At 40.8% G+C, this 26,593-nt stretch overlaps 1 protein-coding gene across 1 annotated transcript; it reads right to left on the bottom strand.

Annotated features, from left to right (window-relative positions):
* Nucleotides 1-426: 426 nt before the first annotated feature.
* Nucleotides 427-25,539, bottom strand: Tdrd15 (tudor domain containing 15). Its single transcript, XM_052745959.1, has 4 exons — nucleotides 19,347-25,539; nucleotides 12,955-13,032; nucleotides 10,211-10,318; nucleotides 427-1,635 (listed from the first exon to the last, which is right to left on the bottom strand). Exons 1-4 carry the CDS (start codon nucleotides 25,537-25,539, stop codon nucleotides 1,613-1,615), a joined length of 6,402 nt encoding a protein of 2,133 aa, XP_052601919.1. The 3' UTR covers nucleotides 427-1,612.
* Nucleotides 25,540-26,593: the final 1,054 nt, after the last annotated feature.

Here is a 26,593-nt window from a genome sequence, read left to right as displayed (position 1 = left end):
TTAAAAATGTATAAAAATTAAGGAAAAATGGTTGTGGAGAGGCTCAGTAGTTCAGAGCACTTGCTGCTCTCTCAGAGGACTGGAGTTCAGTTCCCAGCACTTACAGCTGCCTGGATCTCTCACTCCAAGGGATCCAATTCCCTCTCTTCTGGCCTCCATGGGGAACCACATATATACACATAATACAAAATAGTTTTACAAATAGGGAGAGCTAAATGAAATTTTTGACATATTGATCCAAATACCACTAGATGTCAGCAGAATCCCCCCAGAATTACACTCAATCTTCTTAACTATGTGGAAGTTTGCACTTTTAGCCACAAGCTCTACCTTAGAGCATATGTAGCTCATATGATATTCAAAGTATATGTATGGATCCTTAGGAGACAGATTAACTTCCTTAAAGACAGACTGTAGGTTTTAATAGGCAAGGCATCAACAAAGCTGTAACAATTCTCTATTTACTGAGATACCTGTCGTTCTTTTCACATTATTTAGCTCATGAAACAGTCTTTTAAAAGATAACAATGCTTCAATAGATCAAGATGCATTTATCCCATACATTGTGCATAAAATATGGAGGCAAATTGAAACAATCACATTTATTGAGTCTTTTTAACTGATAAAAGAACATAATGCCAACCAAATGAAACACTACAAATAAATCAGTGTAAACTACTACACAGTGGTAAACCAGCTATCTGGAGCTTAGACACCAGACTTACTACCTCAAAATTAAACAGTGAAGCAAGACAACCACCAGGCAGCTAAAACTGATGCCCCATGCTTTTCTCCTGAAGCTCATATTTTCCTCATTACCAGGTCTCTTCATATTACCATGAGAACAGAGCTAGTGAATCTTTAGAGGTTTATAAGTCACACACTCGGTCAGTTACTACCTCAAAGATTCATCTCTGGAAGTCCATGGATGCTGTATCTGGAAGTTCATGGACACATGGTACTGGTACTGTTGACCAAAACCCTTGTACCCATGTAACTTGGGTTTCCCAGAGTTTGGCTGTGTCAGGTAGTTGGGTTTCTCTAGGAAATAAGGCAAAAGCTGCATTGCTTACAACCCAAGCTTGCCAGGTCACATAACATTACACTATACCACTAGTCAAAGCAGTCATAAACCTCCCCAGACCCAAGGGATAGGAAACAACATTCTACCTTTTGATAGGCAGTGGACAAGTCACGTCGAATAAAGATAAAATAGGGAAGACTGGAAATTCTTGGAAGATACAATCTAACACAGTATGCCTGCTGAGCAAAAATCCATATCTTTTATAGACAGGCCATATTGCACTCAGTCCCAAGGGTGACTGAGGTCTCATTTTAGTCTGACATTAGAATAAAGTCTTGGTTTTCATCACTTAACTCAATTCTATCACAGCGTGGTGGTATATATTTGTAATCCTAGCATTCAGGAGGGAGAGGCAGGAGAACGGAAATTGAGAATCAAAATTTTGTGACCACACAGAGGTTCGAGGCCAGCATGAGCTATATAGTTAAGATCCTGGCTCACAACTAACTAAATAAATACATTAGTTAATTACCATAACTAAGAATAAAAAATAAGTCAGATCCAGGTGCAGATCGGGCTTCCAGGTGTTCAAGTACATTTCTTCTGAGGACCTACAAAACAAAGTAGCAGGTTAGCCCCGCAATCATTCAACACACATTCTGGAACAATCACAAAGTGACTCTTGTAGACGTTCACATTATAAAAATAGACACTGAGAATGCACACAGACATGCCTGGCCGTTCCTGGATTAAACCTTAATGTACTCCCTGGGAACTGTTCCCCAGGGCTCTTGCCTCCATCCCTCATGCATCCTTCCTGTCTCCTTGCCGACAAAGTGGTGTTCTCCACCTGTTTCATCATCAGAGGCTTTGATTTCTAAATCAAGTTTGTAAAACTTGTCACAATTTTATTTCAAAGCTTTGTGAGTTTCCTGTGGATCGAGTATCAGTCCACTCAAAGTTCATACAGGTAAAGCTCTCAAGTCCTTATTTGCCACAGGTTCATTCTGAAGAGCCAGCCCGTGCCCTTCTGCCAGACAGGGTTACACAGAGACTGAGACAGTTTGTCACAAACAAACAAGTATCAATAATAAAAGAACTGTGAAAAGCCACCTAAGAGGTTTCTAAGGTCTTAAGAAAGAGTTTTATAAACACACCCAAATCCCATCTTTACTTAAAGTTACTTTTCTATCAGCAACATGGAACTGATGGTCTTTGGCCTTAGGGTAAATTTTTAGAACAGAACATTTTTGTCAACTTGAAATACGAATCTCACATACTTATCTAAGGCTTTGTAAATAAATAAATACTAGGCTTCATTTTCTCATTCTGTTTTTTATCATAAGAAAATACTTAAATTCACCACTCAGAAATCTCTTTAATCTTGCTGCTTAATTCATTTGTGCATTTTCAATTTTCCATGTTAGGATGGCAGCACCTTTCGACAGAAGTCTTTTACAGTGTTTGATGAAGATGCCCTCCCCCGCTCTCAACTCCCTTAGAGTCTTCTCCGACAGCTTTCTTGACACTTGTCAAATCTCTTCTGTCCAAGGCCTTTCATGTTTCTGCCCACTGTTCAGGGAAAATTCAGGGCAACGTCCCATTCCTGGTACCCAAACCAGTTATCATTTCCACCTGGGATCTTCTTCCAAAACATAATGGGTAAAAATAACAGTAAGATTATGCTCATTCCTTCTGTAAAGCAGACATTCAGACAGGACACAGCCGTGTGGGCTTTTCTTAGCTCCACAATGTCTGAGCCTCATCTAGGGAGACCAAAATAGTCACAAGCTGGATATATAGCAGTGTCTTACACCTGCCCTCTCCATGTGGAACGTGTTACCCACAGCATGGCAACCTCAGAGATGCTAAGACTTGGAGTGCTCAACATTAGACTTAGAGGACTCAATATTAATCAAGTTCCCTGGTAAACAAGAAAGAGGTGTGAACCAGCCTCTTGTGTGAACCGGCTCACAAGCCTTGTGTGAACCAGCTCTTTTATAGCATCACTACAGGCAAGGTGGGGACAGGACATAGTGCTGTAATTGCTTTTGAAAAATAAAATCCTCCACACCTATCTAACTATGAAAAATGGCCAAGGAGACAGACATGCTACTGTCAATGGGCAGCGATAAAGAGGGGAAGAAACAGACAGTTGGCAGCATTTAGACCCATTTTTGCTGTCTTTCAAATCCACATCAAAATACCCAACAAAATTAAGATGAATAAACAAAATCCAAAGGGAGAATACTGAACAATGATGGAAATGACATGAATTCACAGATGTCACTCAATGTGGCTTGATAAGGAGACGCCGGGAGATGACTTGGAGGTGGAAACATTCTCTCTGCTTTTCAACATAAAAGCTTCCTCCACTGCACCCAACTTTTCTTGCTCTGTTTTCTCTCTTCTTCTTGGGAAATAAGTGTATTATCCCAACTGCTCAGAATACAGAACTTCACGGAGGGTAAGAAGCAACCATCTTAACTCTGAAATAGTACTTCCTAAGTACTTCCAAGGGTGATTCATATAGAGAGATTTTATTTTCATTAATAAAAATGAGTTAATGGAATTAAAAACAGGTTTAATCAATATTCTATATGGAAATACATTAGAACAACGGTTCCAGTCCAGCCATAAATGCTCAAGTAATTATACCCCCCCCCAAGTAGGAGATAGATGTATTCTGCAGAGGAGTGGTTCGGCAAGAGTCACTGAGTCTCTGAATTCCATCTGGGATGTCTGTGAGACAAAACTACTTTCATAATAATAGTAAGATGCCACCTGCATCTTTCCTTCTTATTTTCTTAGGCATTCTGACATTTTTGGGAGCATGTGGTGTGTGATACAGAAACAGATTGACCACATAAGGAGGTGTGGGAATCAAGCTATAATCTACATCCATACCTGAAGAAGACTTTCACAATTTTACAATGCCACTTTATCACTATTTTTAGATATTTCAGTTTATTTTTATTATTTTTAGTTATGTATATGTAGGCAGCGTGGGTACAAGTATATGCACTAAGCATATTTTGTCTACAGAGGTCATGGAGCTGGAGTTATAGGTGGTTATGAGCTAGCTGATGTGGGTGTTGGGAAGCGATCTCAAGTCCTCTGGAAGAGCAAAACATGCTCTTCACCATTGAGCCATCTCTCCAGCCCCTGTTTTTATGTTTTTATACATTAATGTTAATTCTGTTATAATTAGATTATTCATATCTTTTAATATGCAAGTTCACAAATATTTTAAGTGTTGGATTTTATTCTCTATTATAGTAAACATGGATACAACACACATAAATAAAAGCTTCTTTTGGTGCCCACTAATATTTAAGACTCTAGAGGGAACTTGAGACTGCAGTGTGGCAGGAACAGGGTGGTATGCAGCACTAAAAGGAAATTGAAATTCTGTGCTTGGAATAATAAATTTCAGTCCACTTCCTAATTCAGCTCCCAGACTGTGTGGCCTTCCAGCATGTATCCTCCTAGCAAGGAATGAGAAGCATGAGAAGGTGACTAACCAAAGAAGATCCACCAAGGCTAAATGCCCTGACTCTTCCAGGTCTTTGTTTAGAAGTTCCTAAACAAAGAACTTCCAGGCACAAACAAAGAGCCCCAGAGAGATGTTTGAGAAAAATCTGTAACATTAAAACACAGAGTAGAACCACTAGTACAAAGAGAATCAACACTGAGAAAAACATTTTACATTAGTAAAACGAAATCTGGGACCACAGAAAACAAGACACTTCATTAGACAATCATGTGGCATCCCTGAGAACAATGGATGGAGCGCACATGTTTTTGGTGGTGTATAATCTAAGAACGAGGCAGGTCCTAGATGACTGAAGGCAAAGTCTGTCACGTGCGATTGGATTTCTTTTGCCACCATATCACACCCATGATCTTTCTGAGAGTACCTCATGATCTCAGCTTCCAGGGTGGTATAAACACTTTATCTGATCCTGAGTAACTGCCACACATCAAGTTACATCAAGTGGACAAGAGACTTCTGGAAACTTGCTCGGATGGTTGTGCAAGATGTGAAGAGATGGTGCCCCACATTCAAGTTGGGATGTCCACCATGCCCCTCTCTCGTGAAGAAAGCTATTCAAGATATGGCTCTCAGACTCACCACAGGCATTGATGACAAACACTGAGACCTACTTCAGGGTGTCTATGCCAGAGACTGACGAGAGGACCCAGAGATCTGCTTAGCTACAATGCATGACTTCTGATGCATAGCAAAGTCTAGAAGTCCCTCACAAAGAAAAAACCTGAAACCCTGAAGAGAGGAGTTCGAGCACACTTAGTACAGGTGAGCTGCCATTTCTCCATGTCCTGCAGGAGCAGCAAGCCAGTGACTTCTCTGCTGAATTCACAGCTGTGTCAGTGAAGATTCGGTGGGGGGGAGGGGGAGGGAGACTAACTTTTTGCCAGGAATGAGAAATGATGCTGTGAAAATGGGCTCATTGTAACCACAGGGAATGGTGGTATTCCTCAGAGCAGGAGGAAACAAGAGGAGACCCTTATCTACCAGAGACACAGCCTCTGTGAACACTGAAATGGGACAATGAGAATGGCAGTTAATGTTTAATCCATATGACTCTGTCCCAGCTATAATCATGATATTCCTAGGAATGCAGCAGAGAGCAGTCCACTCATGTTATACTTCATCTTTATAGGATAAAATCTCTTATGTCTGGTAAATGAAGATCTGACTGTATCAGCACAGTGGAATCACAACTCCTTATCTGGAACTCACTGGGTTCACAAAACTCATTCTAAGTCCAGTGTGTGTGTGTGTGTGTGTGTGTGTGTGTGTGTGTGTGTGTGTGTGTGTGTGTGTAAATAAATATGTGTGTGAATATATACACACACATGTCCATATATATATATATATATATATATATATATGTCCATACATATTATGTTATATACATTCAATATATATAATTTGTTTTGTCTTATTTTTCAAGCTAGCGTTTCTCTGTAGCCAGGGCTGTCCTGGAACTTGCTCTGTAGACCAGATTGACCTGGAACTCAGAGATCTGCCAGCATCTGTATCCCAAGTAAGTGCTGGGGTTGAAGGCATGCACCACAATGCCTAACTTCTAGGTTTACTTTTAACATAGGGCTCTACCTCAAAATCATGATGCCAAGCCAGAAATATAGTTTAAGGACACTTTGAAGTAAAATTAGTATGTTATCATAAGTTAAACTCAAGATGAGATCCTTCTTCTCTCCCTGCCCCGTTTTTCCTCTCTCTCTCTCTCTCTCTCTCTCTCTCTCTCTCTCTCTCTCTCTCTCTCTCTCTCTCTCTCTCTCGCCCCTTGCCTGTCTTTTTTTTTAGACAGTGTCTCTTATATCCCACCTGCCACAAAAATCATCATGTAGCTCAAAAAGACCTTGAACTCCTGCAACTCCTGGGATTATGGGCATGTAACAATGTGCACAATTTATGTAGTACTGAGGATCAAACTCCAGCTTTGTGTGTGCTAGGAGAGAACACTGCAAAGTGGAATGACTACCAGACCCCTGGCTCTCTCTAGTGATTCCCCCACCAGTCATTCAATGCTGTATTTAAGTGCATTTAAAACTCACCCCAGATTTCAGACTTTACGGAACCATACTTAAAATACTTTATTGTGAAAATACTTTATCTCAAAGATAGTCAACACATGAAAAATATTCCCTTAGAACCAGACATGGTAGTGTGTGCCTTTAATCCCAGCACTTGGGAGGCAAAGGCAGGCAGATCTGTGAGTTCCAGGCCAACCTGGTCTACATAGTGAGTTCTGGGACAGCCAGGGCTACACAGAGAAACCCTGTATCAAAAATAAAAATAAAAAGCAGCAATATCTCAAAAAAAACCTTTTTAAATACTGCTAAAATTGGAGTTCAATACTACTAAAAAATTAGGAAGTTGCGCTGATATAAAGGCAAGATAAATAGATAATTTTTTAATGAGCAAAGTAAGACATCAAAATTTTACTCAACATCTCCTTCTGAAAAATTTAGGGTAAAAATGATTATTGGTAGAAAACAAAGTTATATAATCTGCATTGAGCAGTTTCAGCACTGATTGTTTTATTTCACATCGCAATAGAGCTTTGAAACATGAATAGTGTGTCAGGCTTCCTCCTCAAAACAATCAATAATCTTAACCATTTTGCTAATGTTCTAATAACATTTTCCAGATTAACAAGTTTAAATGAGTTTAAATGTATGTACTTATACAGAACAATGCTGGAGGCGAATGGAAATTCCAAGGCTTCAACTTAATAATCCTAAATTTTGAAACATTTTACCTAATATTTTAAATGTTCTGCTTCCCAAATTTTTAAATGAAAGTCTATTGCCAGCATTTAGAGAGTAAAAGACCTCACATTAAGTGAATTAATATAAGTGTTGTAGGTTGGGAAAAGGATATTATTCTAATATTTGTATTTTAACAAAATATAGTTTTAACAAAATTAATACTTTGTCTTATTTGTAAGTACTATGAATGAAATGTAACCCTTACTACACACAACTGTCCTTTATTAATTTTATAGTATCATAAATTAAGTAGTATACCTATGATATGAAGCACAAAGGAAAATCTAGGTTTGGGGGTTCCTTGGCTTGAGATAAGGGGTGGTTATGCAGGGCTGAGGAGCCTGCGGCTGGCTGTGAAGCTGAGTCTGACTTTGAACTCAGGAAAATCATCTCGCCTAACACCTCCAACATACTACTGACAAAAGGCTGGCTTTAAATTAGAAACTATCTTAACAGGAGTCGACCCAATTTCTTAAGTGGATTTCTGTCCAAACAATTATATCAAGTATAAATTCACTGAAATGTAAACTTGTTAAAATGTCATTTCCTATAGTATTGAAAACTTGACTGCAACAAATAAATGTTCTAGTTTATCTGCTATGCTATTTCCAAACATAAAAGACATAAAATATCAAGATCCATAAAGTTGAAAAGAACTATGTACAACTGAAAGCCAGAGGGCCTTTATTATTAACCTATTGTCTAAGCTTAGTTAGTATTGAAATTCATCTCCTCTAACCCTAATCATTCATGTTTCCATATTCTCCTGTAGCAGAACAAAACAAACATTTCATCGATACATCCACCACACAAATCCACAAAACAAATTATTTCTCCACCAGAAACACTTCAAGATTGCAGAAAATAATCTGCACATTTTTTCAGGGCTTATGGGGAGGGTAATCCAAAAATATCCAAGGAGTTTTGAGTACAAAGTGTAAATACTAAACTATCTGATCAAAAATGACTGCAAAACATATTGGACAAAAAGCAGAAAGGTTATAGGTAGGTAGATTCTCATTCCCCAATAATCTTTGAAACTCAAGATGCCATACAAAATCACACTGGCTTCAAAAACATTATGTCTAAGATTATCTCCTAACTTCAATGCAACTACACCAATCTATTTAATATGAATGCACAGACAAAGATATTCCCTATTGCTTCATTCTCAGTTTTTTCAAATATTCTTTAAATTAGCAAATGTTTAATTTTTCAAAACTACCTCCATTATGTTGACTCTCAAGTATACTTGTATAACTTGATAGTTCTACTTTTGAATTGAAACAATGTTCTCAAAGTTGCTCAATTAATGAATGTTCACTTTCAAAATGCATTCCAACTCATAGGTAAATGCAATGGCAAGCTATGGCTTTCCCCTCCACGTACATAACATTAATGGCATGCATATGCTCATCTTCAAGACAATGAAAGTCAAACTGATGTAGTATATTGCTTTGTACAGGTTTGAGGCAGCAGGGTGGATTTGATCAATGCATCTACATGCATGTGTATATAACACACAGAATTCGTGAGAAATATACAACATAACATTATAAATGAAAAGAGTTAAAAGAGCAAGTAACTAGAAATATGAAATCAAATTAAAGTAGAGATAAGAAGCCAGGCGTGATGGTTCATGCCTTCAATCCCAGCAGTACTTGTGAGACTGAGCAGGAGATCAAGGCCAGCTGAGACTTTGCAGCGAATATGAGGGCAGCCTATGCTACATTAGGCTTTATTTAAAAGAAAAATAAAACTATACACACAAATATATGGTATGAGGAAATAAGATTCACTTGATTCAATTAGAAAGAATGGAATTAAATCTGACCTCTCTCCTATATTCTTTCAGTAAACATGAGCACCCATATTTTCTAGGGGAAATGCCCATGGAGTATTAACTAAATATATTATAACCATGATTCTACAAAACTAACAAGTAAAACAAAGACACCTATGTGATATTGTGTTGCCCAAAAATATTGTGTACCTTAATAAACTTATCTGGGGTCAGAGAACAGAAAAGCCACAAGATACTTAGGCTAGAAAATGTTAGCACACGCCTTTAATCCTAGCATTCCAGAGACAGAAATCCCTCTGGATCTCTGTGAGTTCAAGGCCGCATTGGAAACAGCCAGGCATGGTGACTCATGCCTTTAATCCCAGAAAGCAGCCTTTAATCCCAGGGAGTGGTGGTAGAAAGCAGAAAGGTTTATAAGGCATGAGGACCAGAAACTAGAAGCATTTGCCTGGTTAAGCATTTGGCTGGTTAAGCTTTCAGGCTTCTAGCAGCAGTTCAGCTGAGAGCCATTGGGATGAGGACACAGAAGCTTCCAGTCTGAGGAAACAGGACCAACTGAGGAATTGGCAAGGTGAGATAGCTGTGGCTTCTTCTGTCTCTCTGATCTACCAGCATTGACCCCAATAACTGGCCTCGGGTTTGATTTTATTAATAAGACTCTTTAAGATTCATGCAACACACCTGGCAAAGGGAACGATGTAAGATGCCCACTGGCTTTCAGCTGCACACAAAGGGTGGTTTATCAAAACAAGTGGTCACGAAACAAGTCATTTCACAAAAGTGGCAAAGGGACTGGGCGAGGTGATTTGACAGGGATGGCAGGGAGATACGTGTATGAAATCATCAGAGAACAAACTTAAGAAGTATTCCTGAAAGTATTTTAAGATCCTGTAGGATGATAAGCCACACTTCCTAAACGGTACCCATTCTCGGCCACAAAAAATTGTCCGTGGCACTTTAGTATGGTCTCCAGGAGAAATAACATGGCAAGGTCATCCTTTAACATGCATTAACATGCATCTCTTAACATGCATTAGTGTGAGCAGTTTCCCTGTGCTTACCTCTTTTGTTCGGCTCTGAAACAGCTAAAGCAAGATGGCAGTTCCACACTGTCCTACGTTTGTTGTCAAACTGATAACATAAGTGATCTGAGGCTCCGTCTCCCTCAACTGAAAAACAAAACAGGAGCATGTGTTATAATCCTTAAAATATTGATGACCTTACTGAGAATTACTCATGAATTCAGTGTACTACTGCAAACGGGATTTCTTTACTTAAAAAACCCCTAAAGGGGCCGGCAACAAGGAGCCGAGAGAGGAAAATGTCAAGTGCAGGGACTGCTCAGATTGCAAGATGAGCTTGAACCTAGCATGGGCCCCTTAATGAGATGAAGTCTCAAAACAAACAAAACAGCAAAAAGAGGCATGTACCTCCGTGGCAGAATTGCTTGCCTGCATAAGCAAAGTCCCAGGATCAATCTCCCGTAGTGAAAAAAAAAAATGTATGATTAAAAGTCACAAAACTAAAAAAAAAGAAAAGAAAAATAGACAAGTTACATTATATGCATCAACTAGAAACATCTTACACTAATCAATACATTTCCACATTGGGAAAATGTATACACCCTGCTCTTTTGACTATATTGTAGTGGGTAGCCATTCCAGCTTTGATCTGTAAGTTCCAACCCCCATTGAGACTTCGGCAACTGTCACGCCTACAAGGCGGGGCGAAAGGAGGCACCTGGGGACCCGAGATCTGGATCGGCTGGCGCTCTCTCTGTTGCGGGACCCTGGACTAGAGAGGTGTACCAAGCAGAGCTCCAGAGAACACCGCTGGACTGCGATACACCTTCCCCAGACTCCGCGACCTACCTATCCCTTAATTTGTAAGTTACGCCATTAAATAAATCTCCTTTTATCTACGTGGAGTGAACCAGTTTTTTCACTGTAGCTGTTGGCTATATTCTAGAACAGCTGAAATTAACTGATGCCAGTCATCTGGGATGATTTTATGTGAGGTAGACCACGAATTTAACATCTGTTTTACGTACGTGGAGTGTATCCCATATGTAACTACTGCTTCCTTTATATTTTTAAAGTCCCTTGTGGAAATTGGTTGTAATGTATATGTAGTATATGGCTCGGGGTGTGTGTCATCCGTTGGCTTTTCATGGATGATAACAGGATAAGCCATTGTGTGAGAGCCATTTGGAGATGTTACAACCTCTATGGTCTTGTCCTTTTGTTTATTAGGTCCCTTGTCATGTTTACTGAGAGTTTCTTCTAAGGCCTGTAAACGAGCACCTAGGGTCTGTTCTATGGAGTGAGCCTCCTCTCTGGCAAGGGACTCCAGATTCTTCATGGAATCATAGAAGTTTTTATGTTCCTCAGAAACATATGATTCCATGGACCTTATCTTATCAATTAATGATAATCTTTCTTTTTTATATAGTGTCTGGAGAGTTAGTGTTCTGTCCATTAAATATTCATATTTATTATCAATAAGATCAATTTTTGGTACAAGCCTGTTTTGTAAATCCTGATCAGCAGATTCCAGAGAAAGAATCTTTCTCTCTAAGGTCTCATTGCTATCCCTTAAAGCAGATTTCAGAGATAGAATCTTTTTCTGTAAGCCTTCATTGCTCTCGCTTAAAGCCTGTATCAGTCCCAATAATGACTCATCTTTGTTTTTGTTATTAAACCAGTGTTTGAACACTGTGTGGATTATTACAATGAATGCCAAAATGGTACAGGCCAGATATGCCTTAGGAAGGTCGTATATTTCCAGTAAGATGTCATTCATCATACAAGCAAAAAGGTTTTTGAATTCTTGTGAGGTAATGTTGTCAGCCATATTACAAGAATTACTCAAAATTTGTTAGTCAATTTTAAGGTGTAAAATTATCAGGTGCCTTTGTTTACCTTTCGTGGTTTTTGGGGGGTGTAGTAGCACTTTTCAGCCAGCAGGTGGCGTTGGTACAGCTCCAAAGCAGGGCCTGCTGGTGATCGTGGCTGACTGCAGCTCGCTGGAGTCAAGATGGCGGGAGCCGGAGCCGGCGCCGGCACTCGGGAAGCCGGGGAGTGCCTCTTTCGCTGGTCTCGGGGCTAAGCTAGGGAACTGAGACCGGACTAGCTGCTCCCTCTTTAGGGAATGGAACCCTGTAGGCGTTCCCTGGTTATATGGAACTTTGTAGGCGGGTTTAGGTACCCGCTAGCCGGGGAAGAGGCTGAGGGTGGGAGCCACCCAGGCCTTTGGAATTTGCCCCACGTTGGGCGCCAGATATTGGTGAAATTATTAAGGCCACTCCACGTAGATAAAAGGAGATTTATTTAATGGCGTAACTTACAAATTAAGGGATAGGTAGGTCGCGGAGTCTGGGGAAGGTGTATCGCAGTCCAGCGGTGTTCTCTGGAGCTCTGCTTGGTACACCTCTCTAGTCCAGGGTCCCGCAACAGAGAGAGCGCCAGCCGATCCAGATCTCGGGTCCCCAGGTGCCTCCTTTCGCCCCGCCTTGTAGGCGTGACAGTTGCCGAAGTCTCAATGGGGGTTGGAACTTACAGATCAAAGCTGGAATGGCTACCCACTACACTATATTCTATACAGTTAGAACTAAAAATGGCTCATTATCACAATTCCATCTTCAAACAGAAGCTTTATCATGATAAAGCTTTATCCATGATAGTAAGTACTATGCTAAAACTATGTACATTGTTTAAAAGATTTATTTTAATGGACGTGTGTGTGTGTGTGTGTGTGTGTGTGTGTGTGTGTGTGTGTGTGTGTACATGTATGTGCAGTTACTCACAGAGACCAGAAGAGGGTGCCAGATGCCCTGGAGCTGGAGTTACAGGTAGGTGTGAGCTGGGATCCAAACTCTGGTCCTCTAGAAGAAAAGTAGGTGCTCTTAATGGTTGAGCCATCTCTCTAGTCCCTGGATTATTTACTACACAAAAGATGGGAATATTGAGACTTTCAATCAAAGAAGATAACTGAAAAAAGTAATTCTGTCCTAGACCAAGGCAGGTGGTAGCAGCACACTAGCAGTGACCTCTTCCTGCAGGAGTTCAGTAGTAAAATCACACCTGTGCTTTACCACTCTTCTTTGTTTTTTGCTCTTTTGAAAACTATGACCACTGAAAGTGGATAAATTTATTTGTAGTGCACAAAATCATGTTTCTTATATTTGTTTTGACAGTATAATTTCTCCTTGAATGGCCTTCAATACTTTGGTTTAATTCAGGAGAGTTTGATTTAATGTTTGGTTCATCTAGTGACTCCATCTGTGTGCTAAGAGCACTAGGAGACAAGGAAGGAGCAGAAAAGCCAGTTCTTTGAAAAACTCTTATGAGGGAAAAACAAAGAAGGTTAAAAATACGTGCAGCCAAAAGGTCAGTGGAAAATGTCATCTACAATCCAACACGTGTGGTTTTGCAACCAAGAGTGTATTTTTCAAAAACATCTCCCTGAATCTCGCAGTAGCAAATACATGGCCCTGATTAAACTAAGTGGGTCACAAAACAAGACAATTCATGAAAGTGGCAAAGGAATTGGGGGAGGGGATCAGACAGGGCTGGCAGGGAGATACATGTACAGAATCATCAGAGAACAAACTTAAGTCTTCCTGAAGTTTAACTGCATTTCTTTTCCTTTGCAGCACTGAGGACTGAACCTGGGATGCTGTGTGCTGGACCTCATGTGTGCTCTGCCTCGTGTGCCCCCTGCTTCTCCTCGTGCCACTTTTTTATTTATTAATTAATAGACTTTTTATTTTGAGACAGGATCTCATGTCCTTCAGACTCATGTCAAAATCACAATACAGCTAAGAATGACCTTGAACTCCTGATCCTCCTGCCTCCATCTCCTAAATGTTGGGACCACGCTTGTACACCACCACATTGGACTAATTTGGTCTCTTTTCACTTGAGACAAGGTCTCAGTAAGTTGCCAGGCTCACATTGAATCTGTTCTCCTCCTGCCTCAGTTTCCCATATAGCTGAGATTACAGGCCTGTGCCACTTGGTGCCATATCTAAGCACTTAAATGATGAACAAAAAGCAGTCAGAAACATCTGAGTAACCTCTTGATCTTTACTTAACATGAGGGATATCATTCTCACCTCGTAGTTAGCATATATATGTGTGTGTGTGTGTGTGTGTGTGTGTGTGTGTGTGTAGTTAATGTATGTACACACACACACACACACACACACACACACACACACAGAGTCCTTCTGTCCCATCCCAAGTGCTTCTCTTTATGCAGAAACAGAAATGTTTATGGGAGGAAAAGCCCTTCCCCTACCATGAGAGTCCTGTTCTGTTTGCTCACTTACTAAGCCACCATGAATAAAGGCAATCCAGGAATACTTAGGAGAAAGGTGTATGTTAAATCCTCTTCCTTCTTATGTGTTGGGGGTGTGGTGTGGGAGTGCACAACTGAGTGTGTGCATACAGGATCTCACTCAGATGAACACATGGAAGCCAGAATGTCAGGTGTCCTCCTCTATGACTCTCCACCTGATTTGAGACTGGATCTTGTCATTTTAGCTAGGCTGTCTGGCCAGGGAGGTCAAGGATGTGCCACACTCCATCCCATCTCTCACCCAACCCCCAAACCAGTATAGCAGGTATGAACCACCGTGTCCTGTTTTCATGGAGCTATTAGGAATCTGAACTCTGGTTCTCATATTTCTTTTTTTTTTTAATTTATTTATTTATTACGCATACAGTGTTCTGTCAGCATGTTTTGCCTGCAGGCCAGAAGAGGGCACCAGATCTCATTATAGATGGTTGTAAGCCACCATGTGGTTGCTGGGAATTGAACTCAGAACCTTTGGAAGAGCAGCCAGTGCTCTCAACCACTGAGCCATCTCTCCAGCCCTGGTCCTCATATTTCCTAGGCAAACACTTTACTGGAGGAGCCATCTCCCTGACTCCTCTCCCTTTCTTTATGAAAGAACTTAATCAGACTGTACATTTAAATGAGTAGGCCCCCACATGATGACACTCCTGTGTAGTGTCTATGTGAGAAAATCCAAATAGTAACTCTTCCTTCAATATTGATGAGTCACATCTGATTTTCAATACTGAACCGTTAGATATATGGCACTTTGCTGACCAATAATTGTGGGGTTTTGTGTGTTTAATTTTTTAATGTTACTGTTTTGGTTTGGTTTGGGGTTTTTGCTTGTTTTGGCAGTACAGGGATATGAAGCTAGGACCTTATACACTCTAATACTTAGCCACATCTCTATCTCTTTATCCCACTTTTTATTTTGAGACAGAGTCTCATTAAGTTGCCTAGGTTAACCCTGAACTTACTCTGTAGCTGAGGCAAGCCATGAGCTTTTGATCTGCCTACCTCTGTAGTCAGAAGTTTTTTCCTGTGTCCTGCCCAGTCCCTCAGCCACTCAGACCCAAGTAAACATACAGAGGCTTATATTATTTACAAACTGTATAGTCCATGGCAGGCCTCTTGCTAGCTAGCTCTTATATCTAAATTCAGGCCATTTCTATTAATCTATATGTTGCCACATGTTCTGTAGCCTCACCTGTGTGCCATTACATGCTGCTCCCGGGACAGTGGGATGGCATCTCTTGCCTCTCCTTTTCTTCCTGTCTATCTGCTGGATTTCCTGCCTGGCTATAACCTGGCTCACCATAGGCCAGATCAGCTTCTTTATTAACAAATCATAACAACACATATTCACAGCATACAGAAAGACATCCCACAGCATGCCTCACCTTCCCAAGTAGCCAAGATCCTAAGCCTGTGTGAAAATACTCAGTTTTATTCTCTCTCTCTCTCTCTCTTTCTCTCTCTCTCTCTCTCTCTCTCTCTCTCTCTCTCTCTCTCTCTCTCTCTCTCTCTCTCTCTTTCTCTCTCTCTCTCTCTCATGATTTAGAGGTAAAGGAACCCTCCATCCCTGTTAGCCAAGAATGATCACAGTACATTGTATAGATATATAAAATTCTCAAAGAGTAATAAGTATAAAGCAAACATTTAATGGGAAAAGAAGCATAAAAACAAAATCTCAATATTATGAAAGCTAAAACATGTACCTGGGCCTCCTTGTGACATGTGCAGTAAGGATTCCACTAATCTTTTCAACCAAAGTTTACAGCTTCTCATTCTATTAACCTGTGTCATTCCATTAACCTGTATAATACACCTACATAACTTCTTTACTGGGAAAAAACCCTTAAAACCTGAACCAAGCAAAATCAAACTCCAACAGTATAAATAACTCCATGTCTGATTATCTGCAATTCTCTCACAATCTTCTGGGCTTCTCCAAGGAGGTTAGGTTGCTTCTCCAGATCTGCCTCTGTAGCACACACAGCCTGTCTCCTAAACTCAGGCCATCTTTCACTCCACAGCTGCTGCTGTTCTCGGTGGTCATCCCATGGTACTGGGACCCCCTGCTGCAACTGGGCTGCACTTTCACCAATAGCCTCTCCTGAGCTCTCTTCACGGTGTTGATCCTCAACTTTTCTGCATGACCCCTTTAGTCCTGGGCCCTCCACTGCTACTCCAGCTGCACCTTCAACCAGCGTCCTCCGCTGACCTCTCACAGTGCCAAGCCTCAGCTGTTCTTCATAATCCCTCATACCTCTAACACCAGCACCATCTCAGGGAATTTACCCATGACCAAGTTCATGCCAGCGCAATGTGCACCCTTTGTCACCTCTGGAGCACAGCTCCTGTGTTCTGACCCTGAGGAAACACTTCCCAGACTTTATCTCAACGACTCTAGTCTCTTTTTCATCACCACGAATTTCCTAGCTCCTGCTGACTAGCACTGAGTCTCTCAACAAAGAACAGGTTTGGCTATGGTGGTTCTGGTAGCGTGCTGATCACAGCTGATTCTTCAGCCTCCGCTAATAAGAACCATGGACTCTTAATCCACACTAGCAAATGGCCCCAATAGAGTCTTTAAATTTCCCGCTGGAACTTCAGAAGCCATCGCCTACATTTTTCTCAACACTCTTTTCTTCCAAGTTCCCACAGCTCTGCAAGCTTTGAATGCTGGATGGCTTTTCTTGCCCAAAGTTCCAAAATCTCTCCACAATCCTCCCCAAAACAACATGCATAGTCAGATCTGTTGCAGCAATACCCCCACTGTCCTGGGACCAGTTTCTGTCCTAGTCAAGGTCACTATTGCTGCAGTGAAACACCATGACCAAAGCTACTTAGGGTGGAAAAGGTTTATTTGGTTTACACTTCCGCATCACTGTTCATCACAGCAAAAAGTCAGGACACGAACTCAAACAGGGCAGGAACCTGGAGGCAGAAGCTGATGCAGAGGCCACGGAGGGATGCTGCTTACTGGCTTGCTCATCGTGGCTTGCTCAACCTTCTTTCTTAAAGAACTCAGGACCACCATCCCATGGGTGGCACCACCCACATGGGCTGGGCCCTCCCAATCCACCAATTAAGAGAATGCCCTACAGGCTTGCCTTGCCTACAGTCCGAGCTTAGGGAGTCATTTTTTTCAATTGAGATTGCCTCTTCCCTTATGACTTTAGCTCATGTCAAGTTGGCAGAAAACTAGCCAGCCCAGCCATGTGTCTTCAGCAGCTACCAGAATCATATGCATGATAGTTAAATGCTATCATGTCTTGAGCAGCCCCTGCTCAACCTGGGTGTCTGTATGCTGATAGGTTTTGTTGTGTTCTGTTTGCTTTGTTTTTGAGTTATGTTCTCATTATAGATCTCTGACTGGCCAGGAACTCACCATGTAGACCAAGATGGCCTCACACTTGCAGCTATCTCCTTGCCTCTGCCTTCTTAGTGCTGAGACTGCAGGCATGTGCCACCACTCCCTGCCACAACTGTGCTTTAAGCACCCCCATCCCAATACTCCATCCTTCTCTTAACATCCATGCTTAAATCTATTTTCAAATCCTTTCTAATAGACCCCAGCCTTGCTTCAAAACAACCACAAAAATGAATAAAGTGACTTGCGATGCAGAAAAACAGGTACAGTTCAGGTAGCCACTTGAGCTGTAATACCAGCTTCTACCACAGTGTTGCCAGAAGTTTTCAGTGAGAGAATGCATACAACTCTTAACACAGTGCCTGGAACGTAGCAAACCACCTGCTGCCCCCACAACTGCGTGCACCTGCTACAATAACGCAAGACTGCAAAGTTAAAGGAAAAAGAAGCCAGTTTACAGCACTCAGCAACTGTGAAGATTCTAAATGTGAATTCAAATAAAACATGTTACAACAGTGCATCAGTAAAAACAAGACATTCCCACTCACTGAAAGAGTGTAATCTGTGATGATGTGAGTTATAATTTGGTATATGGGATAAGAATTATTTTGAAGTCTGAACAAGCATTCATCAAGAAGAGACATCATCACCTATAAAATCCACAGTAAATAATCCATAGAGAAAAATTAATATAATGTGAATAAGAAAAATCAGACAATAGTACATAAAATAGTGAAATCTTAATAATACCTCAGAGTATGTTTTATGTCTAAATGGCTTAGGAGAAAATACACTTCAGTACATTTGTTCAATAAATTTTAACTGACTTAGTAATATGGTAGAAACATACTCAAAAGTACATAGATATATTATCTGTTACAAAATAATGTGCCTGTTAGAAAACAGATTCTTCTTCAGGCAGTGGTCGCACATGCCTTTAATCCCAGCACTCGGGAGGCAGAGGCAGGTGGATCTCTTTGAGTTAGAGGCCAGCCTGGTCTACAAAGCAAGTTCCAGGACAGCCAGGACTGTTATATCAAGAAACCCTATCTCGAAAAACCAAAAAAAAAGTTCACTCTGAACTCCAACAACCTCAGGAGTTTTATGAAACTCTTGATAGCATTTTTTAAATGTCATGCATGTGTACATACCCCTGATGGTGGAAATAGCTACTTTTTATGAAAAGCTAATAAATTAACCATTGAGAAACGGTAAACGTGACAAAACAACATTTTATAGCCCAAATTATCATCTTTGTTTGTTTGTTTGGACCAGGCACCTGAGGCTAGCCTTAAGTGACCCTCTTACCTCTGCCTGTTAAGTTCTGAGACTGTATCCTCAACACACCACGACTAGCTCTATCCAGATTCTCTAGTAAGATATTTTCCCCCCTGTAATTTGGTATCTGCATTCTGGACAAATAGTCCATTAAAAACCAAGAATCAAAACTAGAAACTCCTTTGAAAACAGCGACTTACTTTTCAAGTGCTCTGCTGTCGTGCTTTCATTGACAACGACTGCATTTGAGTCCATTGTGTAACTCTTCTCCTGGACTCCAGCAGGCGACAGGTTTTCAAAAATGTTTTCAAAGCAGCCTGAGTCGTTCTCCAAATGAATAGGTGGTCCCCCAGAGGATGCTGCTATGCATATCTCCAGCAGAGTAGTACCTGGGAAGTTAAGTTTCCCAACAATGACGTTTCTTCTCAGTTTTAAATTTACAGAATGTAATGTTTCACTGATGCGGCTTTTCTTTAAGAGGCGCCTAGAAACATGTCTTCTCTTCGAAGGTTTCTTCTTCTGTAGCTTTTGTTTTATGGTGCTATAATTAATATTTTCTGTTTTGTAGCAGTGTTTGTCCAACAGTGGGCAGATGGGATGGCTCTGTGGTTTAGATCCAGCAGCAGTCATTCTGTTGGGACGAGCTGAAGCCTTAGGATGCACAGCAAGACCAGATGCCACTAACACATCTACCACACTCTTGTTCTTGTGAATGACATCCACTTCCGATACTGCTGCAGGAGTGTACTCCCTAAACCGAAACACTAAGCCTGATTTGCATAGAAAATCTCGAAAAAACAGCCTAGCTTCATTGTTCCACAACTTCTCTGTAGCAGGTAAGATGCCATACAGGCTACATGGATAGCTCAGCCTTGGCACACGCATAATTTTCTCAGGAACAGATTTAAGATTGATTGATTCTGAGTAAGGTATATGAACAGAAAGTCCATAGTCAATCAAAATGAGATGTAAAGATTGATTCGAAACTTCAGAAATTTCTGCTCTGCTCCACTGACCCTCCAACTCACTTTTGAACAGGCAGCTGGAACCAGGAATCACGTGCTCTGGGGATAAGGCTTGCAAGGGCTCTGGTATGTCGGAAAGCAAGGTAAAAAGGTACTTCATTGTACCAAAGAAATCCTCTAACTGCACACAGAAGTCTGAGGGGTCACTGACAGCAGTGGCAATACCACAATACTGCCCACCACTTTGGAGAGTTGCCCAAACAAATGGCCTGATTATACACGGTGACAGAAGAGTCTGGGGCTCCAGACTGCAAACAGTGCCTAAAGACTGCAGTTCGTTTTCTTCCACCAGAGACGAAGTCACATTTATAGATCCACAAAGCAACATGCCATCTACCAAGATTTCTGCTTCCCAAGCATAGTTTAAATATTTCAGAGAAATGATGCTCATTTCCAGATGAGCAAATAAACACACAAGGAACTCGAGAGTTGTTTTCTCAGAATGTGTAAACCAAATCCATTTACGAGGCATACCTTGTCTTGGAATATTTCTGGTCTCTCTGCTAAGTACCTTGGTATTATTTACAGGCATTACTTCATGCTGTCCATGATTTACTAAAACAATAAGTACTTTCTCATTCACCCACTGCTCTTCTGTTCTGGATTGGTACCATTTTAAATTTCTTTTAGATATTGACAAGAATTCTAACCCTCTTTCAATAATATCCATTGATAAAAAAGAGGAAATATCTTCTTTAGGAATTAATCGTGCTATATCTGATGTTTTCTGATTTTTTGGTAACTTTACATGAAATCCCCCAGTCTCGGAAATGTAAATCAGTTTGGCTTTTTCAAGCTGTCCGTGTCTTACCAGTTCGAAAGGAATTTCAAGCAGCTGTTGGGAGAGTGGTTTGAAGATCACGGAATCTTCATCCAGATCTTCGCTTCCTGTTTGCAAGTGTTTTTTTTCACAGGCACTAACTTTGTGAGACATGACCTGAGGCATCTGCAATGCTGTCTCCTGTAGTTTAGGACATGGAGACCACCTCAGCAATTTCTTGATGACACATTTACCACCACAAGTTATATTCACTTCCCACTTCTCATCACGTGTCTTCAAAAATTCACAGGAAACTATTCTGTTAATTAATCCCGAGGAAAAATAATCTGCAATTTTGCTTTGACACATTTCAATGGGCCCATTCCATCTTATTCTATGAAGGAAAGAATAAATTCCCAGCTGGGGCATAGTTAAGAGTTCCCTGTTAATTGAATAAACTTTAGATCCATTTACTATGGCAGTATTACCATGATCAAAAACTTTCACTTCAAAGGACCCTTCAGACAATACTTCCTTAGAATTGTCTCTCGACACGGCATGGTCACTAGAGTATTCTACATGATCTCTCACCAGAGGGTTCAGGGAGTTCTGCTTTTTCTGGACGTCTGTTCTTTCATTTAGAACCTTGGTGAGTCCTATGGCTTCATTTCCATTCCCAGCAAGTGGAATGTGAAAATTGGCTGGATGGTGGCTAGTGGGCGCAGACCCTTTAACCTGGGCACTCAAGTCTATGTGAGGCTGAGGAATCTTTGTGACTGGAGGTCTACGAAGGATGCACGGTCTTGGGGAAGCTGCTTGATTGACGTCTTTGGTGAATACCTTTGATACCGTCTCCCGTGATTTGAAGCCAATGTCAATTTTTTCAGGAACGTGTGCAGACCTGGGAGTGAATCTTACCTTTTTACTTTTAAGTCCATACCTAGAGGACTTCTTCGCTGTGCTTTTTGGCATGGGTTCAACTTCATAACAAATTGATGGTTTTAAATGCCTGGCATATATGCTTTGGGGATGCATCAATTGATCTGTTTTGTTTGCAGAATGTGTTGCAAGGCTAGTTTTATTTATTGCATTGTGGCAACGAATGCTTTCTGTGTTTTCTTTCACAGGAGCAGCGAATGCCTGATTTAACCTCTGATTCTTTTCCACACACAATGCTTGCTCAGAGTGTTTTTCTCCATAAACATTAAGTAGCAATTTTATTGTCTGATTTATATGTTGATACCCATCATATAAGTCTATACCAAGCTGCCCATCTGACTCCCTAGACAGTATTACTGCTTTTAAGGGCTTCCCTAAAAAACTGTTTTCAAACCATCTATTGATTTCTCTTGGAATATCTGTATCTCTAAGATCTGACAGAAAACATTGAATTGCTTGCATAGGTGTAAACAGGAGTTCTGGAAACTGGTCGGAAATGGCCCATAGCATGTTTTCTTCTACAAATTGCTCATTCCCATAGTCCACAAAAAAAACACAAGGGCCAGATGACGACGCTGTTGGCTTCACCAAGGCTCTGTATGAGAGCCCATCCTCTATGTATTTAGAGATGCACAGTCTCATTCTGTACCAGTCATACTTTGAGCACATTTTGAGGCTAATCATCTCTGTGATTCTTGTCTCCAACATCTCTAAATCTTTCCTGTTTCTACAAAGCTGACAATAGAACTTTTGGGGACTATACACATGTGATATATACACGTCTTCTTCACTTCCAATCTTTATATCAAAGGAAGAGTAATAGTAACTGTAGAGACTAACTGAAAATGGTAGTGGCCTTGATACACTGTAGTAGGTGGCGCCATGGCGAAGGAGAAATTCATTTGCACTGGTAAGTGATGATTGTAAATCCACTAAATTATACAAGCATCTAGGGTGTATAAGAACCAAGGCATACACAATACAAGTGAGTAGCCCTCCACACGAAGAAAGGAAATTTCCAAAGTCTCTGGATGCTTCTGCTGTCCAGTCTAATAGTTTACAGGAAATGGGCTCCACTAAATAGTTGAGACAGCATCTGAAAGCTTGGGCTTCTAAAGCAAGAAAATGTGGGTTGATGGCACAAAGATCTTTAATGAAAACTCGTTCTTGGTTGCCATAGTCAACAAATATCAGTTCAACTTCTTGGTCTGATGCTTGAGTCAAGATGGCGGCCCTGTACCACTTCCCATCTCTAGAATGCTTAGCCACACAAGCTACCTTCCCAATCTGATATGGCTCTGGATGGATGCTATAATAATCTTGAATTTCTTCCATCAGTAACTTCAAATCTCTTAACTTACACAGAAGCTGGCATGAAAAGTCACCGGGGCCGTGGCAATAAGAACAGTTGACTTCAAGAAGTTTTCCTGGCTTGAACACATATTCCTTATAAGGCTGTGATGAGCTCGATTCAAAACACAAGTTGAAAGAAATTTTTACATCCAGGAACCTGTGTGAAGATAAGAGATTTTCTTTCAGCTTCTCAGAATGTGACTTTTCAGGCTTGGGTCTTTTGACTAGGGCAGAGGCCACATTTTTATCATGAAGTGTATCTTTATATTTTAACACTGAACAGTCTCTTAGAGATCTGGGGAGATCTTCTAATGCTACTCCTGCAGATTCTGCATATCCAGCTTGTAGCATCAGAGAGACAACGTCCATCTTTTCAGCAGCTTCAATATCCTGAATATTCACCATGTACTTGTCACTTTTCTTTGCTCTAACTTGAAGCAAAATTGCTTTGTTCAGAACGATTGTTTTAAAATAATCTGTTGCTGCCTGTATCCATAAATCTGTGGCAGGAGATATATGTGCAAGTGAACAATGTATGGCTAAGGAAGGCAAATCCCGAAATTCTGGAAGCAAAATTTTGGCATCAAAAAATGGTATGGAGTCAGTACTTCCATAATCCAGGAGATAAACATTAATCCAATAATCATTCCTTTCAGTGATGATGGCTCGGTAGAAACATCTGTCCTTGCTATATCTGGCACAACAGAGTAGTCCAGGTTCAGGGTTTCTCAGAGTCAGTTCATCATTTTCAGATGCATTATAAAGCTCATTTATAGTTTCCGTGATGTCTTGAAATTTGTTCTGATACTTACTAAGGCGTACCCAGAAATTTGATGGGTTCAATACATTCACTACAAACGCTATGTGGGTAGAGTCCGTCTCCATTGTTAGAGTTTCAATAGGAAAACCTGCTTTTAAGTCATCTTTTTCACTTAGTCCCCCCACTGACTGCTGAACATTTCCAGGAAAACTATCAGCTGCAAAGCTGCCTGGATCAGGAGTGGCTGCCTCACTCAAGGCATTGGGAATGTTACACTCAGATGCAGGACCAAGTGTTCGTGTGCCCAGAGTCCCCAGCAGACACTTAGAATTAATTGCAGATTCTTGAGACTGTAAAGTCACATAATATAAATGTTCATCCTCACTGAACCAGTCAATGTGGGCATACACTACGTGTCCTAACAGGGCTTGCTTAAACAAGGTCAGTTGTCGTTCTCTTACTTCTGGGTCCAGACAATGTAAATATGTCAGAGAACATGCAAAGGAAAATAATGGCGCAAAAATAAAATCCTGTTTCAATTTCTTCACGTGAATCGAGGGTATGGACTCACTGCTGCCATAATCCATGAACCAAATTTTCACTTGATTATCGGGCAAGAGCTGCTGGAGAATTCCTCTTTGCCACTGTCCGTTTGTCCCTTTAGCAACACACAGGAGTCCAAAATTGTCACAAGTGGGGCTGATTTCTTGACCTACTGTGTTGTAATGCAAATTCATACACTCCGTCAAGTCTTCTAGCTCTGGAATCCGCCTAAGTAATTGACAATAAAATTTACCAGGGCTCAGTGCAGATGACACTTTGATGCTGTCCAAACTTCCCACTGATAAAGATGGCTGGAAATTATCTAGGATATACGGAACATCAAGTGAAGTACTGTTACTACTTACCGATGACTCAGGTCTTCTATGCTGTAGTACGTCTGGCATTGGCTGGGGGAGTTCCTTTAATATTTCTGCAATAAGGCGAAACGTATCCCAATCAACAAATCTTCCTAATTGTAATTCAAGAACCTCAGATATAACTTTGGGCGCCTCGAGAAGAATCATTTGAAGGGGCAAAATAGTCTGCATATTGCCTCTCAGCTGTATTCCTACTAGTGACTTGAAATAATTCAAAGCCTTGGGAGACCATTTCTCTCCAACTGGGAGGATGTTGGCAAAAATGCCAAACACGACTCTGGGAGGGAGCTCAAATAACTTTTCACAAGCCGAGGCTAGCCGAGTGCCATCCACCTTCAGCTCTTCTCCCCGGTCAATGAGCAGCACTGTGTACATTCCATTCTTCTTTCCTACCACTCTTCCTCTCTGCCATTCTCCACTCGCTTTCTCCTCCACCAGACAAAACTCATCGACACCCACATTAGTCTTCACTTTGGGGATGTACTGTATCTCCCTCTGCAAAATGTGATAGTCAAACTGACACTCGCTCTTATTTTTGCCTTGAAATTTCACAAGAATATCCTTGGGAAGACACTCAACATGTAAAACTGTCAGATCTGCATCTAGAAATGTTGGGAATAAAGACGTAGAATCCATTTCCTAAAAAAAAAAAAAAGTATAAATTAGCTTCTGATAGATGGCTATCAATAGTATATAAAATTAGTCTTATATAAATTTAGTAAGCAGATATAAAGCATCAAGATAATTCTGTATCTGTTTTTACATTTATTGGGGGAGGAGGTGAAACATACATGACACAGTATGTAAATGGAGCTCAGAGGACATCCTGTGGGAGTTGGTCTCTCCTTCTACCTCGTAGGCTCTAGACATCAAACTCAGATCGTCAGGCTTGGTGGCATGTGCCCTTATTCACTGAGCCATCTCACCAGCCCTCGTTTTTTTAATCATATCAAACATGTTGGCAAAAACTGTATACACTAGGCAAAATGTTGTTGACATAAACAAGATGTTGCTGAGATAAACACTGTCCTTTACACATCAGAAAGTTTCTCTGAAATAACAAGACAGAATAGTGTAGATAATTATTGGAATACAAAGAGATAATCCTTACTTCCCAGAAAACTTAGTAAACTTCTACTAGATAGTACATGTGGTATAATGGAAAAGGTAAATCAGATTCACCAGTGATCTCATTCTCAACCTTCCTATGGGGCTTCTAATAACCAACAATTTGAAAGGACAGAAGAAGAAAACAAGGGTAGATGGAAGTCAATGAGGAGACAAAGTTTGCACTCTCTCTCTTGTGTTAACTTGTGATACTTAGACCCTATTAATATCATTACACAGTCCCAAGGTGATTCATTGATTGGGGGAGGGGGGATATGCTGAAGTCTGAATCCCACTAAGGTAGGATAACCCTGGAAAGACAGTGAAGCCTGGGCATACCTAACCCTCTCAAGACCAGCCACAGAAAGAAAGAAAAATCTTGAGCCATGAGAGATAAAATTGATAAAGTAAATATGCAGAAAGTTTAAAATACTCTCATTGCTATAGTTTGAATTTGAAGTGTACCCCAAAGTGGTACATGTGCTGAACAGTATTATACTATTATTATCATGGCTTGGTTCTCAACTGGTGGGTCCAGTCGATGGATAGTCCCTCCTTTCAATAGCACATCACCTTTACTTAG

Source organism: Peromyscus californicus, unplaced genomic scaffold, assembly GCF_007827085.1.
Source record: "Peromyscus californicus insignis strain IS unplaced genomic scaffold, ASM782708v3 Scaffold_1__1_contigs__length_55948999, whole genome shotgun sequence".
Taxonomy (NCBI): Eukaryota; Metazoa; Chordata; class Mammalia; order Rodentia; family Cricetidae; genus Peromyscus; species Peromyscus californicus.
The sequence above is the reverse complement of the archived record's forward strand: the minus strand, read 5'-3'. Positions and strand labels throughout refer to the sequence as shown.

Bases quoted from the DNA above. Each gene is read 5' to 3' on its own strand.
- Tdrd15 (XM_052745959.1), bottom strand. From the start codon at position 25,539: ATGGATTCTACGTCTTTATTCCCAACATTTCTAGATGCAGATCTGACA. The intron at 13,033-19,346 runs GTAAGTCGCTGT...CTTTTCTTCTAG, and splicing joins GACAGCAGAGCACTTGAAAA to AGGACCAGAGTTTGGATCCC. The intron at 10,319-12,954 runs GTGAGTAACTGC...TTTGTTTTTCAG, and splicing joins GGCACCCTCTTCTGGTCTCT to TTGAGGGAGACGGAGCCTCA.